General features: G+C 41.9%; 1 protein-coding gene across 1 annotated transcript in view; it reads left to right on the forward strand.

Annotated features, from left to right (window-relative positions):
* ppm1h (protein phosphatase, Mg2+/Mn2+ dependent, 1H) overlaps positions 1–10,196 on the forward strand; it is a 33,700-nt gene extending 23,504 nt beyond the window's left edge. The window contains exons 8-10 of the mRNA XM_023791463.2: positions 1,604–1,711; positions 5,159–5,310; positions 5,846–10,196. Of these exons, the coding sequence (XP_023647231.2) occupies positions 1,604–1,711; positions 5,159–5,310; positions 5,846–5,993 (408 nt within the window). The 3' untranslated portion in view covers positions 5,994–10,196. The remainder of the gene's footprint in view (positions 1–1,603; positions 1,712–5,158; positions 5,311–5,845) is intronic.
* Positions 10,197–16,186: the final 5,990 nt, after the last annotated feature.

A 16,186-nucleotide genomic window follows, 5' to 3' on the forward strand; every position in this document is an offset into this window, starting at 1 on the left:
TTTTAACGACAGGGTTTACAAAGTGCTGTACAGACAATGAAAAGAAATGAATTAAAATAAGCACAAGAATAAGCACAGAAAAAAATTAAAATGGAATCAGTTTAAAATAAATAAATGAATAAAATAGACAGATAATATAATATAATAGCGCTGGGTGGCAAAGGCACAGTGTGCCCTGTAGCGCTGGGTGGCAAAGGCACAGTGTGCCCTGTAGCGCTGGGTGGCAAAGGCACAGTGTGCCCTGTAGCGCTGGGTGGCAAAGGCACAGTGTGCCCTGTAGCGCTGGGTGGCAAAGGCTCAGTGTGCCCTATAGCGCTGGGTGGCAAAGGCACCATGTCTCCGTGGCATCAAGGGGCTTTTCGGCCATGAGCCACAAGCTCATTGTTGTCTACACATCTGTCATCAGTTCTCATCTTACACAGTTTCAGTCAGCTGACTGAGAAGAAAGCGTGCTTGCAAACAGGACTTTAACTGAATTATAACCTGCAATATGAAGTGAAATAACATGAGAAGCAAGTCAGGCGATCCTGTTAGAGACCTCCAATCCACAAATACACATCAGGACAGAGCTAATGATTGGCGTCAGAGAGCTACTTTGTGAGGGGGAGTGCACTCTCCAAACCCCCCTGCTGTAGCTGGCCCAGGCTTCAGTACCTTCACTAAGTTGCTATAAGCATTTAGATAAAGATCTGAAAGGAGGTTTTAGGTTCTGGTCTTATAGAGGTATTGAAAAACATACTGAAATTCTGCAGTGCAGACGTTTGGTAAGGCGTACAAATTACAAAGCCATTAATCTACCTGGATAAAAGTGGCAGCTGACTAATTCTGTAATATGGCCTTACTGAGGTGAGCAGGATCGGCGGGGTGTGGGTTTGGGCTGGTACTTCTGGCACCTATTGTGAAGCGAGGGGGAGACAGACAGGAGGGTGGGCGGTGGATCCGTGTAGCAGTAGGAGGAGGAGGAGCAGGAGGAGGAGGAGGACTTCAAAGCCCAGCGATGAGGCTGCCGGGCCTCCGAGTGAACAATTACTCCCAGGATGCTCTCCCCCCATTTTTGCCCCAGGAACTCCTGCTCTTTGAATCCACCTCCCCCATCCAGATGCATACATGTGATCCTCAAGCTTAGAACGGCTCCCAAACCTCGTTTGTTTCTTATTTGATATATTTTCAATTAACCTCATTCCTAGGGTTGAATGGCATCACCTGCTTTGGTTGCTTTATGGTTGGCCTAACGAATCTAAACAATTTTTACAGAGTATATAAATGGGGGTATGTTGCTTAGGAGATGGAAAGTCGGAGGTGGGGGGAGGGGGTGTGCGAGTGGGTGCAACAAGAAATCAGAGTATTAGAGTAGAAAATTAGAGTTGAGCATCAACAGCTCTGTTCTACCATATAATACGTTGCTGTTATTTACTGTTGCATTGTCTTCATGTGCCTTAGCAATGCTTTTTTGGAACATATTCCACTTCTGCTGTGTGGGCAGCCATGTGCACATCAAATTATTTGAAAAAACTGCCGAGTGGTGATGAGATGGTTCAGACAGGACATAATAAATGTATTTTGAGATGTTCACATTTTTTTTTTTGGCGACTTTTCTCCATAGGCCCGTGTGATGGCCACCATCGGTGTTACCAGAGGCCTTGGAGACCATGAGCTGAAGGTTCACGATTCTAACATCTACATCAAGCCCTTCCTCTCCTGCTGCCCTGAGGTACAATGCTTCCTAGCAGACCCTTAACACTAACTTATAAAACAGAAAGTCACTATGGATCAGAACTTCATAAGTGGATCGAAGGTGTTACGTTAATTCTAGAAATGTTTGCGTTGTACATTTAGGTTTCTTCTTGGAATAGTTTGATAGATCTTCAAGGCATCATCAATGCTAGAAAATGCTTCTAACCAATCACAAGTTAAAATTTGAATTTCCTTGACACTTTTATGTCGTCCACCGCACAGGCGTGCAGACACTTATAGAGGGGCCGGAGAAAAACTCTTAGGAAAATTCCAGAAATTTAACTAAAATTACATTTTTTTTGGCCTAATAATTCTGCCCATATTTGGTCATTCTGGTCAATGTAGAAGCCAGTTTTTTGACTGAATATTAAAACAATGAGCTAATGCAAAACATCTTGATATTAAACTTTATTCTTTATTCATCAAAAGGTTACATTTTTTTGAAAATGTAAAAGCTTAATTTAAAATGACTACCTTTAAGTCACACTTGATGCAGATTTTTTAACTTTTCTTTTACATGATGGGTATCATCATTGTTGTAAGTGCATTTATGCTATAAACATGAAGCAGAAGTAAAAATTCAGTCTGACTATAGTATCCGAATCCTTATTTGCCACAATTAATTAAATCTATTCTTGTTATCAACCTAGAAACAGTAACTGCTTTAAGTTCATAAACTTACACAAGTTTAATATACTAGCTTGGTGCTTATTCTACTTTTAGCATTTTTCACGATGAGATTTTTTGCAAGTTTAAGACCTTCATAAACGTCATTTAACTTATGTTGCCCCAAATACATGTCGGAAAATAATTGATAGTAGTATGGAGTGTATTTGCTGAAAATTAGATTTAATGTAAAATGTTAACTTTTGTATTAGAATCACTTGTATAATTCACTAAATGATGCATGTTACTTGTTCTATTTCTATTAATTTTTCAGTGAGTTCCATTTATCCAACTGGTTAAATTCAGTGTTATCAATTGGTTAAATTGAGTTGCACATATTACCTGTACAATCCAATCAAATTCAGTCTAATTGGTCAGAGACTCTCCCAGTCTATCTAAACGGGGCTCATTGAATGTATGTTTGGCTAAGCTCTGTGTATTGCCCAATCCTTTCTTTTACAAAGATTATGGAAGGAGCGAAGTTGCGACGCAAATTTAAAAAATAAAAACAACACAGTTCAGCCTTAAAATAATAATTTACAAAATATATTCACATATTTTCTGTTTTCATTCAACAAAAATGAAATATCAGAATAGCAGATTGGTGACTCATCTACGACTTTAATTTAGATTTACGACACACAAATAATGTAGTCGAGCTTCTGAACTGACTTCTGCATTTTAGTCCAACGGGCAGATATGGATGGATCACCACTGAATTGCTGTATTGGGTCCTTAGAAATATCAAGCAACTACCGTTTACAGCTAGACTCCATAAGAACACAATTCACGATGCCTCACAATCCCGTCTGTGATGCCAGAGTCTCTGGCAGAACCTCTAAAATTCGGGGAAATGTCCACAGCATGCAGGTTTTGTAGCCTTCCAACCCTTGGGGAAATCAGACCTGTTAGAGACCAGAACCGAGAACTGTAATCACTGACTTGAAATTTTCGGTGTGGAACAGGAACTCTGCCACTGCACCAAACCTATTTCCGAGTCCATATGCCTGAATAATGGGTAAACTTTACAGTCTGAGCACATGACTTGGAAGTAATATCATGTTACATGACTGAGTTGACTTCCGCCAATGTTTATTGAATGTTTGGAGTTACTTGCTACCTGTTTTGACTTTAAGCAGAACACGCGGTGTAACCCCAACTTAGGGCTGCAATACCCCAGACAGATTATGCATGTAGTGACTGTAAAAGCTTCACACAATCTCCTGTGGGGAAAAAATAACATTAAATGTAGAGGAATCACAGAAGAGACACTGCAGGAGTTGGGACAGGATGGAGGCAAGGAATGACCTTTCTTCACGATACACAAGAGAACCTGCTGCATTGCCTGCACTTTGGATGCTGAGCTGACTATGATATTATAGCTTCTCACACCAGAGAATCGAAAAAATGCAGGGTTGCACTGATCTCCAACTATTCACTCTCCTGCCTACTGAAGATCATTCTTGATCTTTAATTCATTGCAGTTTTAGTTCAGTCACGGCCGAGCACTGGCTTTTCTTCTCCCTTTCGAATACTTTTCTGCCTCTTACAAGGCCGTCTGGCGTCGAGAGATTATGTAAGTAGCCGCGTGTGTGTGAAGCACGTATAAGGCAACCGCGCTCCAAAGTGAATATATCTGTGTCAAGAGGAACCAGGGAGAGTCATCTTCTTCTTGATGTTCACCCTGTGTGCAGACTGCGGTTAGGGTTGAAGAGAGGGCCAGCTGGCTTTGGAAAATACTTTTCTACATGATTTTTCAGCACAGGTGTTCTTGGTAGTAATCCTATCTGATTCTGGATGTAAATCCATATTTCCACCTATTAGAAAATATATAGATATATATATACGGGTCCCCCACTCAATAAGCTTACGGAGATTTGGGTCATTTTCGTGGCCTTTGAGCTCCACTGCGCTCCAGCTATCGGCGTTAAATGATGCCGTTATTTGTGGGAAGGCGACGTGCATAAAATGTTGGCCTCCAGAAGAGAAACTAGAGAGCGCTGTGGCGCTAGCCGGAGTCATTACTCACACGCAAACCAGCGCTGCCAGCATAGCAGAGAGGAGGTCAGAAAGAGGGTATAATCTCCGATTTCTCTGAAGCCGCACGTCAAGCCGAGGCAGTACTGGCAGCAAGAGGGGGTCTGGGGAAATTTGTATGAGGGCTGCATAACGCAGAGGGTGGGAGGAAGAAGACGGGCCTGGTTCTGTTCTTATAAGAAATGTGAACAAAAGTCATATCACAGCCTCCCTCCTGACTTCTGCAGTAATGGCAAGGAACCCATTGCGTACAGTGGTTCACCAGCGTAGCTGCCGATTGAGTGAAAATCCAGTGCAGTCAGCAGTTTGAAAGAGGATACCATTCATTTCACAGATGGCTGTATAAATTGAAGTTTCCATTCGCCACAACTATTCATGGAACCAGTGCCACTGGCCAACCCAGAGCACTTAAGACCCACGCAGCAGAACCACAGATTGGATGCGAGGCCCAGATATAATGCTGACTTCTTGCCCCACGCTGTGAATGAGCAGGACTGCTGGCCTAAGGGGTCACCCTCTCCATCTCTCCATCCGTTTGTCCAGAGGATAAATAGCTGAAACCGATCAAAACAATACAAGCGTCCACCATCGTCTTCAGCTGGTTCTAAACTTTACCAAACATAGAGCAGTATAAGCGATAACACTGAAATTATGAAATATAAACGTTTTAGCAAAGAAAAAAATGAGTAAAGAAGTTAAGTGTGTATCCCATCTCCCCCAGGTGAAAGTGTATCCACTGACACAATATGAGCATGGAGCAGACGATGTCCTGGTACTGGGCACAGATGGCCTGTGGGATGTGCTCTCCAATGAGGAAGTAGCAGAAGCAGTTACCAGCTTCCTGGCCAACTGTGACCCGGATGACCAACACAGGCACGTATTCTGCTTGAAGCCCGTGTGCCCTACAGCTACCAGGAGTGGCCTGGCACAGAGCTGAACGAGCATTCACTTCAGTAACTTGAGAGCTGGGTTTTGTTTTATCTGCTGAAGCTCTGTGATGGATTTCACTAGCAGTGTTTTCCAACTATATGTCACATCTAGTCATTTTATGAGCTTAAACCACAGGTTTTACCGCAGCTCAGCAAAGGGATCATTTAAAGCGTCTGAAGCCCAAAGCTGGGGTTGAAATTCAGTGCTCACCAGTTTCAGCAGCATTCTTCACAAGGCACTCCATCACCTAGTCCAAGGTTGTCTGTAGCTTCAGGCTTTTGAGACCTCGTGATGGACTGGCATCCCATCCAGAGTTTACCCCAACCACATACTCTGTAGGGGGCTTCAATACCCTGACCAGGATCAATCATTAGAAGACAGATGTTCCGTGTGCATTTCTTGTCTTCAGATAACTTAGGACTAGTTTTGTTTTCTCTATCAAATGTTAACCTCTTGACATACACTTGCACCCTTCCAGGTACACAATGGCTGCCCAGGACCTAGTGATGAAGGCCCGCGGAGTGCTGAAGGACAGGGGCTGGCGTATCTCAAATGACAGACTTGGGTCTGGAGACGACATCTCCGTATACATTATCCCCCTCTTTTATGGGAACCAGCATCAGTAGATGTGTGAACTCCCTCCAGGCATAAGCATTCCCACGCCACCCCTTCCCTCAACCTGAAACTCCCCTTGTACACCTCTCAGTGCTCTACTGTAAGTGATAATCATGTTGACTCTGAAAACCCAAACCTTCCACCGTCATCCATAGGGTCACGTGCTTGAAGACTCATACAGGTTGTCGGAATGTGTGTATCAATGTACTTCATTTGCAAATGGAAGATCTCAGGATTTCCAGACGTCTTCATTGTGTGACCATCGTACGCACAAGTAGACCAGCAGTGGCCAATGCTGTGGGATTTCCTTTCCCCAATGCTACAAAGAAACCATGGATAATTTCTAGAGGCACTGCTAATCAAAGCTAATTTTAATCATTAGCTCGCTTCAGAGCTAGTGAAGAATTCTTGCAGCTGTTCTCATGTTGAAAGGGAGGTATCTCTTAAGGTTAGTAACTTTATGATGCACTAAGACAATGATGAAGGGGACGAGATGGGGTTTGGGAATCCTGGAAAGCTGAACAAGCTGAAATGGCATGTAGTTCAGTTTTTATATTTTGATACTCACCAGTTTATTGCTTATTTTGTAAAATTGAAATGTGTTGATATGTCACTTTGGAAACGCTTGGCACGAAGCTTTGCCTCGTGTGGCTTGGTGAACGAGGGTGTCTGACATACAGTATAAATGATGCATGAAATGATCCTGGATAGGAAAAGACGACGACTCGTGCATCGTTTCTGACAGCAGTCAAGCGTAAACGTCTCTATGGCTCCAGTCGTCTACACGCAGAATTTGGCTTTGTTATTCCAGGGCTTTTCTGAAGGTGTTCAGAGAACCCTGCCAACTTTGCTCTTCAGTCCTGAAAGGTCAGCTCTGTCAAGTTTCATCAAATTCTGGGGAGTCACAGATTCACATAACGTGAGAGAGGACACATTAAGAAAGGGAATGGGCATTTCTGCACCACCTGCTTCTAGTTTGTGCGTTTTTTTTTTTTTTTTTAAATCTTTTTCCCACAATAGTATGCAATACATATTGGACTGGAAATGACCAGTCTGGCCATCTTCTTGATACAACATTCAGAAAACATAAGGTTTTCTCCAACGCAGTCTTGTTATTGTGGTGTGGAAATACAGTACCAGTCAAAATTTTGCAGCCGGTAAGCCACCTACAAAGGAGTGTGATACAGTGTTGCATCACGTGACCTGGCCACCTGACCTAAACACAGTACAAATGGTTTTAGAGGAGTTTGACCTGAGAATGAAGGAAAAGTTGCCAATGAGACAGTAGGAAAAGCATCCCAGGAGGCAACTTCACGGAACTGGCATGGAGGAGAAAGTAGAAGCAGCCAGTCCCTGGAACAGTTGGGGTTAAGGGGCCTTGCTCAAGGGCTAAATGGTGGGATCAGTCTGCTGACCTAGAGATTTGAACTGGCAACCTTCTGAGTCCTGTGAAACCGGTTTTCAAATCTAAAATAATCTGTTTGTACATCCATGCATTGCACAAGTATTAGTTGCATTTGTCGTATTGTAGCAGGACTGACTTTACGTTATTTGGTAGTTCTGATGCCTTTGTTCTAAAATGTAGAGAATAATACAAATTAATCTTTCTATGGATAGGCGAGTCCAAACTTTTGACTGGTACTTTGTCTTAAATGGTTGTTTTGGAGTTAAACATACAGTAGTTGATACATTCAAGTTGAGAGTTCACAGTTGGAAATGCATTTGATATTAGGTATCCAAAAAAAAACTCCATCTGTCCTGATGTGGTTTTTCCACAAGTATCGTCTTCCGGTTTCCTGTGGGAGGTTCTTCGGACTTACAGAAGTTAATGAAATAAAGTGGCATGTTTTAGAGGTAATGGTGGAAAAAATGGCTGGTCCCTAGAAGAGTTCTGGGCAGATGATCAAATAATTTAATCAGAATCCTCTTCCAATATTTGTGAACAGAGTTTTTAAATAATGAACAATCACAAGAGGCGCCAAAGGTAAATTCTGAATTATTGAATTCTCTAAACTCCCTTGCATCTACCTCACATCTTTTATTCATTCTTTTTTCCCCCTCAGCCCAAAGAATGAAATTATAGGTTGCTGGGCCAAAGCCTACGATCGAAACTTTATCAATCCAGCTGTAAAAATTGGTTCTAGATGTAAGTTGCCTTTAAGTCAGCCTGCAGGCACCTCAGACACATGGAAGTTTTGATATCTTCTGGAATGTTCATAGATCACAGGTCAGTACTGAAAATGGAACACGTCAAGGCACGTTACCTATCCTGCTTATGTAGCTAGAACCTAAGGACCACTAAATTACCTTGTTTGATAGGTCTTAAGAAATATGTGCTAACTTTGTCGCATGGTCGTTCCCATCACTAAGGAAGATGGTACAGCTTAGGTGAAATCCGTCCGGTTTGGTACATTTTGGGACGTTTCCTACAGCCGTTAACTGCACAGTACGGTGCTCCACGCTAAGCTGGTGACTGAGCCAATTGAATAAATTGTACTAGTTGGCCCTACTGCTGTCTGCTTCTAGTCAGACTGAACAGCTCAGACTATATCCTATGCACATCGCCATTTTTATTAGGCTACAGCCAGCTGAACGCCTGTTGCAATTCAGACCTGAAAAAACCCAAAGTATTAAATCAAGGATCAACATGTTTGAATTGTACCTCATCTTTAAAAAAAAGTTTAAAAAGTTGACGGTTAAGTTATGAAAGAAAAAAAAACTCAGGATTGTATGGAAATAGTTTTAAAATAGAGATTTTATATAAAATAAAACTCTGCAAGCCATGAGCATAACATCGGATATTCGGTCACTGCCGTTAAGCAAAACATTATTTTGAGCAATGTGGAGGGGGGACTATTTAAATAAAGCTTTTATGGCTTGTAAGCTGGAGGTAGCAATCATTAAGATGTATTGGTAGGTCAGGACCTTAGAGAAGGGCTCTTCTGTAATTTACAGTGTGCCAACAAGGCCATGAAAACTCCTTTATTGCAATGCACTAACATTTTAGGACAAACCTATAGTTCAGTCTGAAAATCAGGTGTTTTCACTTATTTACAGATAGTAAAATCCAGAAACACAATTAATGCATGAGCATTTGAATAACACTGTATTGTTTTAATGTTGGTTTTGTGTTGAGTGTGTATTATACGTCTTCAACTGCTGAAAGTAATACCGTCCATGATACTGTAATTCTTTGATTGCAAAGGCCCAGCAGAAACTTCTCCAAGGAGTTCTCTGTTAAAGCTGGGGACCGCAAGCCGTTTGGACCCTATTTTGATGCCTCCATTCCCCTCCCACAGTTCTCCACATTCAGCTAAAAAGATCATTTGAAATATGCCCTTTTCTTGATACACACAACTCGGATGTCTTCGGTTTTCTTCCTGGTCGGTTTAGGAACCTCTGGCCAGCTCATCTTTTTTTGTCGTTTTTTTTGCAGCTGCTGTGTCTGTGTCTGCTCCCAGTAACCCCACCATAATTGCTGTGCCATGAATAATTCCTGTAATGTTTAAGGTGCAGTATCCTTACACTGTGATAATAGTTTGGCCCACTGCTTTAAGGAAGCTCTCAGTTAGTGATGGAAGTGAGGCTTTGAGTGCCAGGGTGCCCGGGGATTACCATGCGCCACCCATCAATGCCACCCCACCCCAAGCCTCAGCTCCACCCGGCAACATGAGAGTCCTTTTAAATTCCAGATGAGTCCCTATGACTGTCATGCCTCTACCATCTCGACTGCAGATTTGTAAAGCTCATTTTCCACTCTGATGGGGGTGATCGTCATGCTCTGTGAGTGATTTAGTACGCTACACGAGGGCATTAATCAAGAAAATAGCAGCATCTCCACAATCTCCTGCAGCACAAACTCATCCTAACTTTCCTTTTTGCCATTTTTACCTTCAAAAGAGAATTCTCCTTACTCTACCTTTCAAAGCTGATTTGTTTTGTCTTTAAGTGTACTATATGTATTGATTAAAGATCTGTAAAGAGCTGTAAAGATGTTTGAATACCGAAAATGAAATTTTTTGACTGGCATCAAAGTCAAGATCTCCTGTGTTAATGTGTGATGTAAATTTTGTAACCAAAAGGAAGCGTATGAAGTCAGAGGGTATTTTTAGTGTTTTCGAAAAAAATATTTAAGTGCAATGAAAAAAAGAATCCAGCATTTTCAGTGTCATCTTATTTTCCTTTTAAAAAATATAAATGCATTTCCTTGAAAATCTGTCATTGTGAGTTTATGATAGGTGACATGCTTCATATGTGTTGTTAAGGTGATGATTTGTGAGTTCAGTTTCCTCAGAAAAAACTTTAGAACTTGTGGACCATCAATGACCAATACAAGGGGAACCAGATTGAAATTATAATGACTAGTTTCTTGAAAGGGCAAAAGTTAAGGCCCTGGAAGGTTAACCAGTGTGGCTGATGAGTGACGTCCGTTTTATTCTCTTTTGTCACACCTCGTTCACGTGGCGGGTGCCGTTTCCGCCGCTGAAAATGCGACACCTCTGCACAGACAGCAGAGAAATGTTTGTTTTCAAGGTTGAGCGAGTCAGACACAGAAAAAAATGCCAAAGCTAAACACCATCTCCCCAAATGTCACAGCAAAAGACCCAGATATATGAAGCTATGTTTCATATATATCCAGTGGGCAATTCATGCACACATAACACACAGGTAATCCATTTCCATGTATCCATTTAATGTAGTTTTGAACTAAGTGCTGTCATCAGTTAAGTGTCTATATTGTGGAACTAGATGTTGCCACTTTAAAGTGACAGCTGGCAACTGCAAAAAAAAAAATAAAAGCTAGCCAGCTTATGAAAGTTAAATTGTTTTAAAGTCTCATTAGAGCACACAAACCATTCCCATGTTTGCAGTGCACCAAACACTTAAGGATGATATTTATGGTGGAGAACGAACATGAATAAACGTCCTGTTTGCTAATTAGATTAACGCTGTGTTGACTGTAATACATTTTTCCTTCAGCTTGCATAAGAACAGAACTCGCCAAAGCATCCAGAAGCTGCACCTTCAGTCACTGGAAAATGTCTTGCTGAAGATCAGGCAGCTTTAAGCTGATTTGTACAGTAGACTTCCAATAGCGATCCATCTCATTTGCCTTCCAGAAGAGAGGCCTTACAAAGTCAAGGTGACCTTTGGATCATATTTAATCTTCCATTCTAAGATGGTTTGCCTCTACACTCACCAAAGTGCTTTTTGTTTCATCTGTATGGATGGAAGAGTGTTTGACTTTGACACCTCAGGGACTGCAAGGTCAGCAGGCTCAAGGGGGGGGCAGCTACTGCAACTATCTTCCTGTAGCTCTGTGAGCATCAACGCCCCAAATAGCTCTCTCGGCTCTAATCTTCGTGAGATCCATTATAAAAAACGACAGTGGTACCTTGGAACACCAACATGATTCCTTCCAGAAGGCTGGTTGAGTTGCGATTTGGTCAAGGTCCAAGTCGAATTTCCCCATAAGAAATAATGCAAATGAATGTAATCCATTCCAGACCTCCAAATGATTGCCAATTTAAACATATCTACCTACCTAATGATAAAAAGCATTAACAATCAATATAAAAGTAATACATGCATGAAAAAGCACACATACAAAAGCAATGAATATTAAATAAATCACAATCCCACACTGCAAAGCGAGATGCAGACAAACACGCACCACCTTTAAGTTTCACTATAATTTCCTGTTTATGTTCTGCAGTTACTCTCACTGCTTTCTTTTTGGTTTGCTGCTATCACTGCAAACTTTCTTAGGGGACATGATTACTGTGTCACTAAATATACTGTGGATGAAGCACAAAAAATTCAGAGATGCATTTCAATCTGAACAAGTTTTAGCAGGCCTGGTTTGTTTTTGGTCGAGTTGTAACTAGATTTTTTTCGACCAAACCGTTCAAAGTCCAAATTGGTAAAATAGAACACATCTCGACCCATACAAGTTTTTGGTTGAAAAAAATTTGGCAGACCCATTCGATGTCAGAGTTGGTCGAGTTGAGGGGCGTTTGAGTTCTTTTTCCTTTTTAATAAATGTTACTCTTATGACTGGATTTTGATATGTTTTCTATCAATATCTTCTAGTATCACTGCATGAATTTAAACATGCATCGACTACCTGATCGCCAATACCGACAGCCTGTATTTGAAGACATACTGTAGATGCAGAAATTCTCAACGTACTTGCAGAAAGACAAGGGGTGTTTTTCAATATGCGTATTATAATACTAGGAACAGAAACACAGAGGACACTAAGAATCCCCAGATGACGTTCTTGCCCCCCCCCCCCTCCTAAATTTCAAGGAAGCATTGGTTGCATCCTCACCAAATGAGACCAATCCCACAATTCATTGCACCCCAAGCTCATTCTTGAGAGGCAAATTAGCAAGACCGGTCTTCGAAGACCACAAGTGCGATCTTTGGGTTTTTGGTATCGAGAAACACCCAGCCCTTCTGTTAACCACAGAAGGGAACTCGGGTTAGCTCTCTCCATTTGGGCTTGGTGGAGAAGGGCAGAGTGTGTATCACTCACATTTGCAGCACATGAGAAGGAACTTCAGAATGCAGCACCGCAGCCCGACTGGGGGTGCAATCTGGTCAGGAACCCAACGCCAGGCAGGTCTGGCCAAGCTCTGCGCTGTTCACGCCTGTGGTCCAGATCACAGGGAGCTGGCACACATACTGCAGCCACACCAAGAGTGTGTGTGTGTCTGAGTGTGAGTGTGTGGGGGCGGAAGGCTCATCAAGGTCGCCAAGTACTTGCTGGAGGAGTGATCAAAGAGAGAGACCTGGAAGGGACAACTGCTGTACAAAATGTCACTTCCATTTTCATGGAATGCTACTGAAAGGCTCAACGCAGCATAGTAAGCAAGCAGATTGGTTCTGTGTAAAAAGCTCCCTGCTCATTTATACCTCTTCAGCTGGTTATTCAAACTATACAAAATTAAAAGTCAACCAGAAATTATGGACTCAAAGAACATATGGCTTGTAAAGCATTAATATTAAAGCTGGAGTTTCACTGACTTCAGGAACTCCCCAGAGATGTTAATATAGGAACAAAGGAAAATTAGCAAATAATAATAATAAACAGAAACATTAGCACACTCATAAAATTTAAAGCTAAAAATTGAAGGAATAATTTTCATGACTCGTTGTCACAATGTGGAACATCATTCTCACCAAATTATTTACTTTAGCTGCTGAATTAAAGCGTCATCAAGTATAGACCAAGTAAAACCATTTCAGCTTTCTTGCTTCAAATGGGCTGTTCTTCTCTATGCTAATGGAGGCAAAAAGGACTGTATAGTTAAAGGTTAAAACAGATGCAGACAATCATCTACGTGGCAATTTCAGTCTGACACGTGACCAGTCACATCATAATCGTCACTCATTTGACCTGAGTGAGAGGATGCTTTGGTGTGTCAGAATAAAAATGAGTTTTCCACTCTAGCAGCCAGTGGAGCGATCCATCCCCCAGCTCTCATGCTGTCTCCTGGATCAGCATGATGTGGGCTACCTGGCGTGCCAGAATCAGGCAGCCTCCATTCTCATAGCACATTGCACAGCTGAGGGAAATCAAAACTAATTAGCTGGAATCGATGCCCTTCCCCCAAACCCTCGCTACCGCTTTTTGTGGATGGTATGCAAATCACTGGAATTGCTTAAGTTAGGCAGCCTTAAATTTTATTTTATTAAATAAAAAAAGCTACATGCATGGTCAAATCGGATGTGTGCAAGTTTGACTTACAGCTGAAGTAAAAATCTGGGCCAGTACAATTTATCCAAAATGGGCGCTCAGCAGGCCTCTCCATCGGTCAATCTGTTATGGTTGGGATGTTCAGTGTCGACCTTTTACGACCCCCCCACTCTGCCACTAGAATTCAGTGGAATAATATGATCACACCAGTTTGGCAGTATTAATTCCAGGAAATACAGCTTTATGCTCCCAGCCTCACTAGTTATTACACGTCAGATTCACATATTACATAAAGGCATTTTTTCTTCACTTTATGCAAACCCGATGGGATAATCTGTCCTCCTCTTAGCAAAGACTGAATACCGTTAATTTCAACACACGACTAAGAAAAACCTACTTCTGCTATATGTATAAGTGTGTGTCTGTTTCCCTTGTTACTAGAGATTTTTGTCCTTACTAAGCTCATTTCCACAGAAACTTCCTTCCAGAATTTTTTAAAGTCGCGACACAAAAAGCCCTAGATGATTATCCTACGGTAAATGAATCCAATCATTGAATCAACACCAGCTGTGCAAATAAATGATAAAATGGCAAGTCATCTCCTTCATGATGCATGGCTCATCTCCGGAAAGCCCAACCCTTGCTCCACCAGAAGCGACACCACGCACCCAAAAGCACGGCCCCGCTTTCATACTTGATCCAAGACAGCTGTCCCTTCCATGAACTACTCTGTCACACTATTTTTCTTGTCACAGCAAAGAACCCTTAAATACTGGCCAGTCACTAGCAAATAAAAAAAAGCAACTAAACAGAATGTGAATCATGCACACAGTCATTTTCACTTGGGCAGATACAGCAAAATAAATTTCCTTCAGAGCCCTGCTGACTTAACATTTTGGGAAGTTTACAAGCTTGTAAAGCCCTTCTGTCATTACATGTAACATAAAACCGTGTGAACCCCACCCAAGCACTCATCTCTGACAGCACACACTGATCCCATAGTTTACCACTTTGATAGCCGTTCATCCTAAATTATAATTCACAATTTATCCAGATGTAAAACCTGCTCTGCCATCCAAAACTCGCTTCCAGAAGTACACAGCAACCATCTTAAGTGTCGCCAACACAGCCTTGCGGGTCTCTGTGGGCCACGCTGAAAGCAGAGCGTATTAATAATCTGACCTGTGTTAACACAGCACCCAACACTCATTTCCATTATGCTTTCCCATTTCAAAAACACTGCGCACATTTCTGATCTGTGATTACCATTTTCCAAGACTGCCAACTTGAGTGATTTGGAAAGCTTTAACGTAACATCACACTCTGTGTATGCGTCTGGTCCTTAATTACTTAGGGGAATATGGGCAACATTCAAACAAATCAGAAAATTTTGCAATTTCCAGGCAACTCTCAGGGCCATTAAAAAATATATATATTGTGGCATGTAGGGGGGGAAACTACTTTGCATCTCTCTGAATAGCAACAGCCCCATGACCTACATGCTTGTCATATTGAAGGCACCACTACATTGCCCAGGGGCGAAATCAAATATCTGCAAAATTAATGACTTTCCTCACATTTCTCCTCCCTTGTGTGAAGGAACCTTATTAAGCCAAATACCTTCTGATAGAATAAGTACTGAACTTATGGACAACAACCCAAGTCAAGGTATACAAGCACGAGGGGAAGAAAAATTAATCTACAACAGTTTGCACTTTATTTCAGGGGTTAAGACAACATAAAGTTTACGTACATTTGTGATAACAAAGACGTGCGTACACATTAACGGTGACAATAACTCTGACGTTATTTATATATGTATATAAGTATTATTTATATATGTAGTCGATCAAATGTTTGAATGCATTACAAATATTCCTACAATGCAGCCCAATTCATAAGTGTAAAGAAAGGCATCATTAGGTTGATGGCAAAATGTAATCCAGGAAAAATTCCCCGTGTAGAAAGAACAAAAGGCAGCTTGGTCAGGGTCCACCCGTCCGCAGCAGTTCACCAGCCCTAGCAAGGCAGTAGCTTGCGCAGTCATCTCCGTAGCGGGCAATGTCACAACCCAACCAACAGCACAAACTACTACCTCAGCCAGGACGTGGTGCGATTGGCGGGTCCGGCGCCGTGGTCCTCATCAGTCCGCCCCGAAATCGGACCCTTAACTTCCCGCTCCTTGAGACTCCATCTTTAAATTCCATTCCACATCGAGCAGACCCGCTCCTCTTAAGTGCCACAAGAAAGCCCACCAGATCCTCCAGTCTGACCCCACAAACCCCAATATTCACCCACTCATCTATCCGGAAACCCCCTGTGCAGTACAATGCAATCAAACAAAAACATTCAGAAAGCCCATACAAACCTATGCATTTTAGACACATACAGACCGAATACTGAAAACACCCGATGGTACAACCATCTTTAAACATGGATTACCAGAATCGATTAATTAGCTGGGTAAATATCGATGCTATGACTAATGCCATTGCTCAG

Source organism: Paramormyrops kingsleyae, chromosome 1 (assembly GCF_048594095.1).
Source record: "Paramormyrops kingsleyae isolate MSU_618 chromosome 1, PKINGS_0.4, whole genome shotgun sequence".
Taxonomy (NCBI): Eukaryota; Metazoa; Chordata; class Actinopteri; order Osteoglossiformes; family Mormyridae; genus Paramormyrops; species Paramormyrops kingsleyae.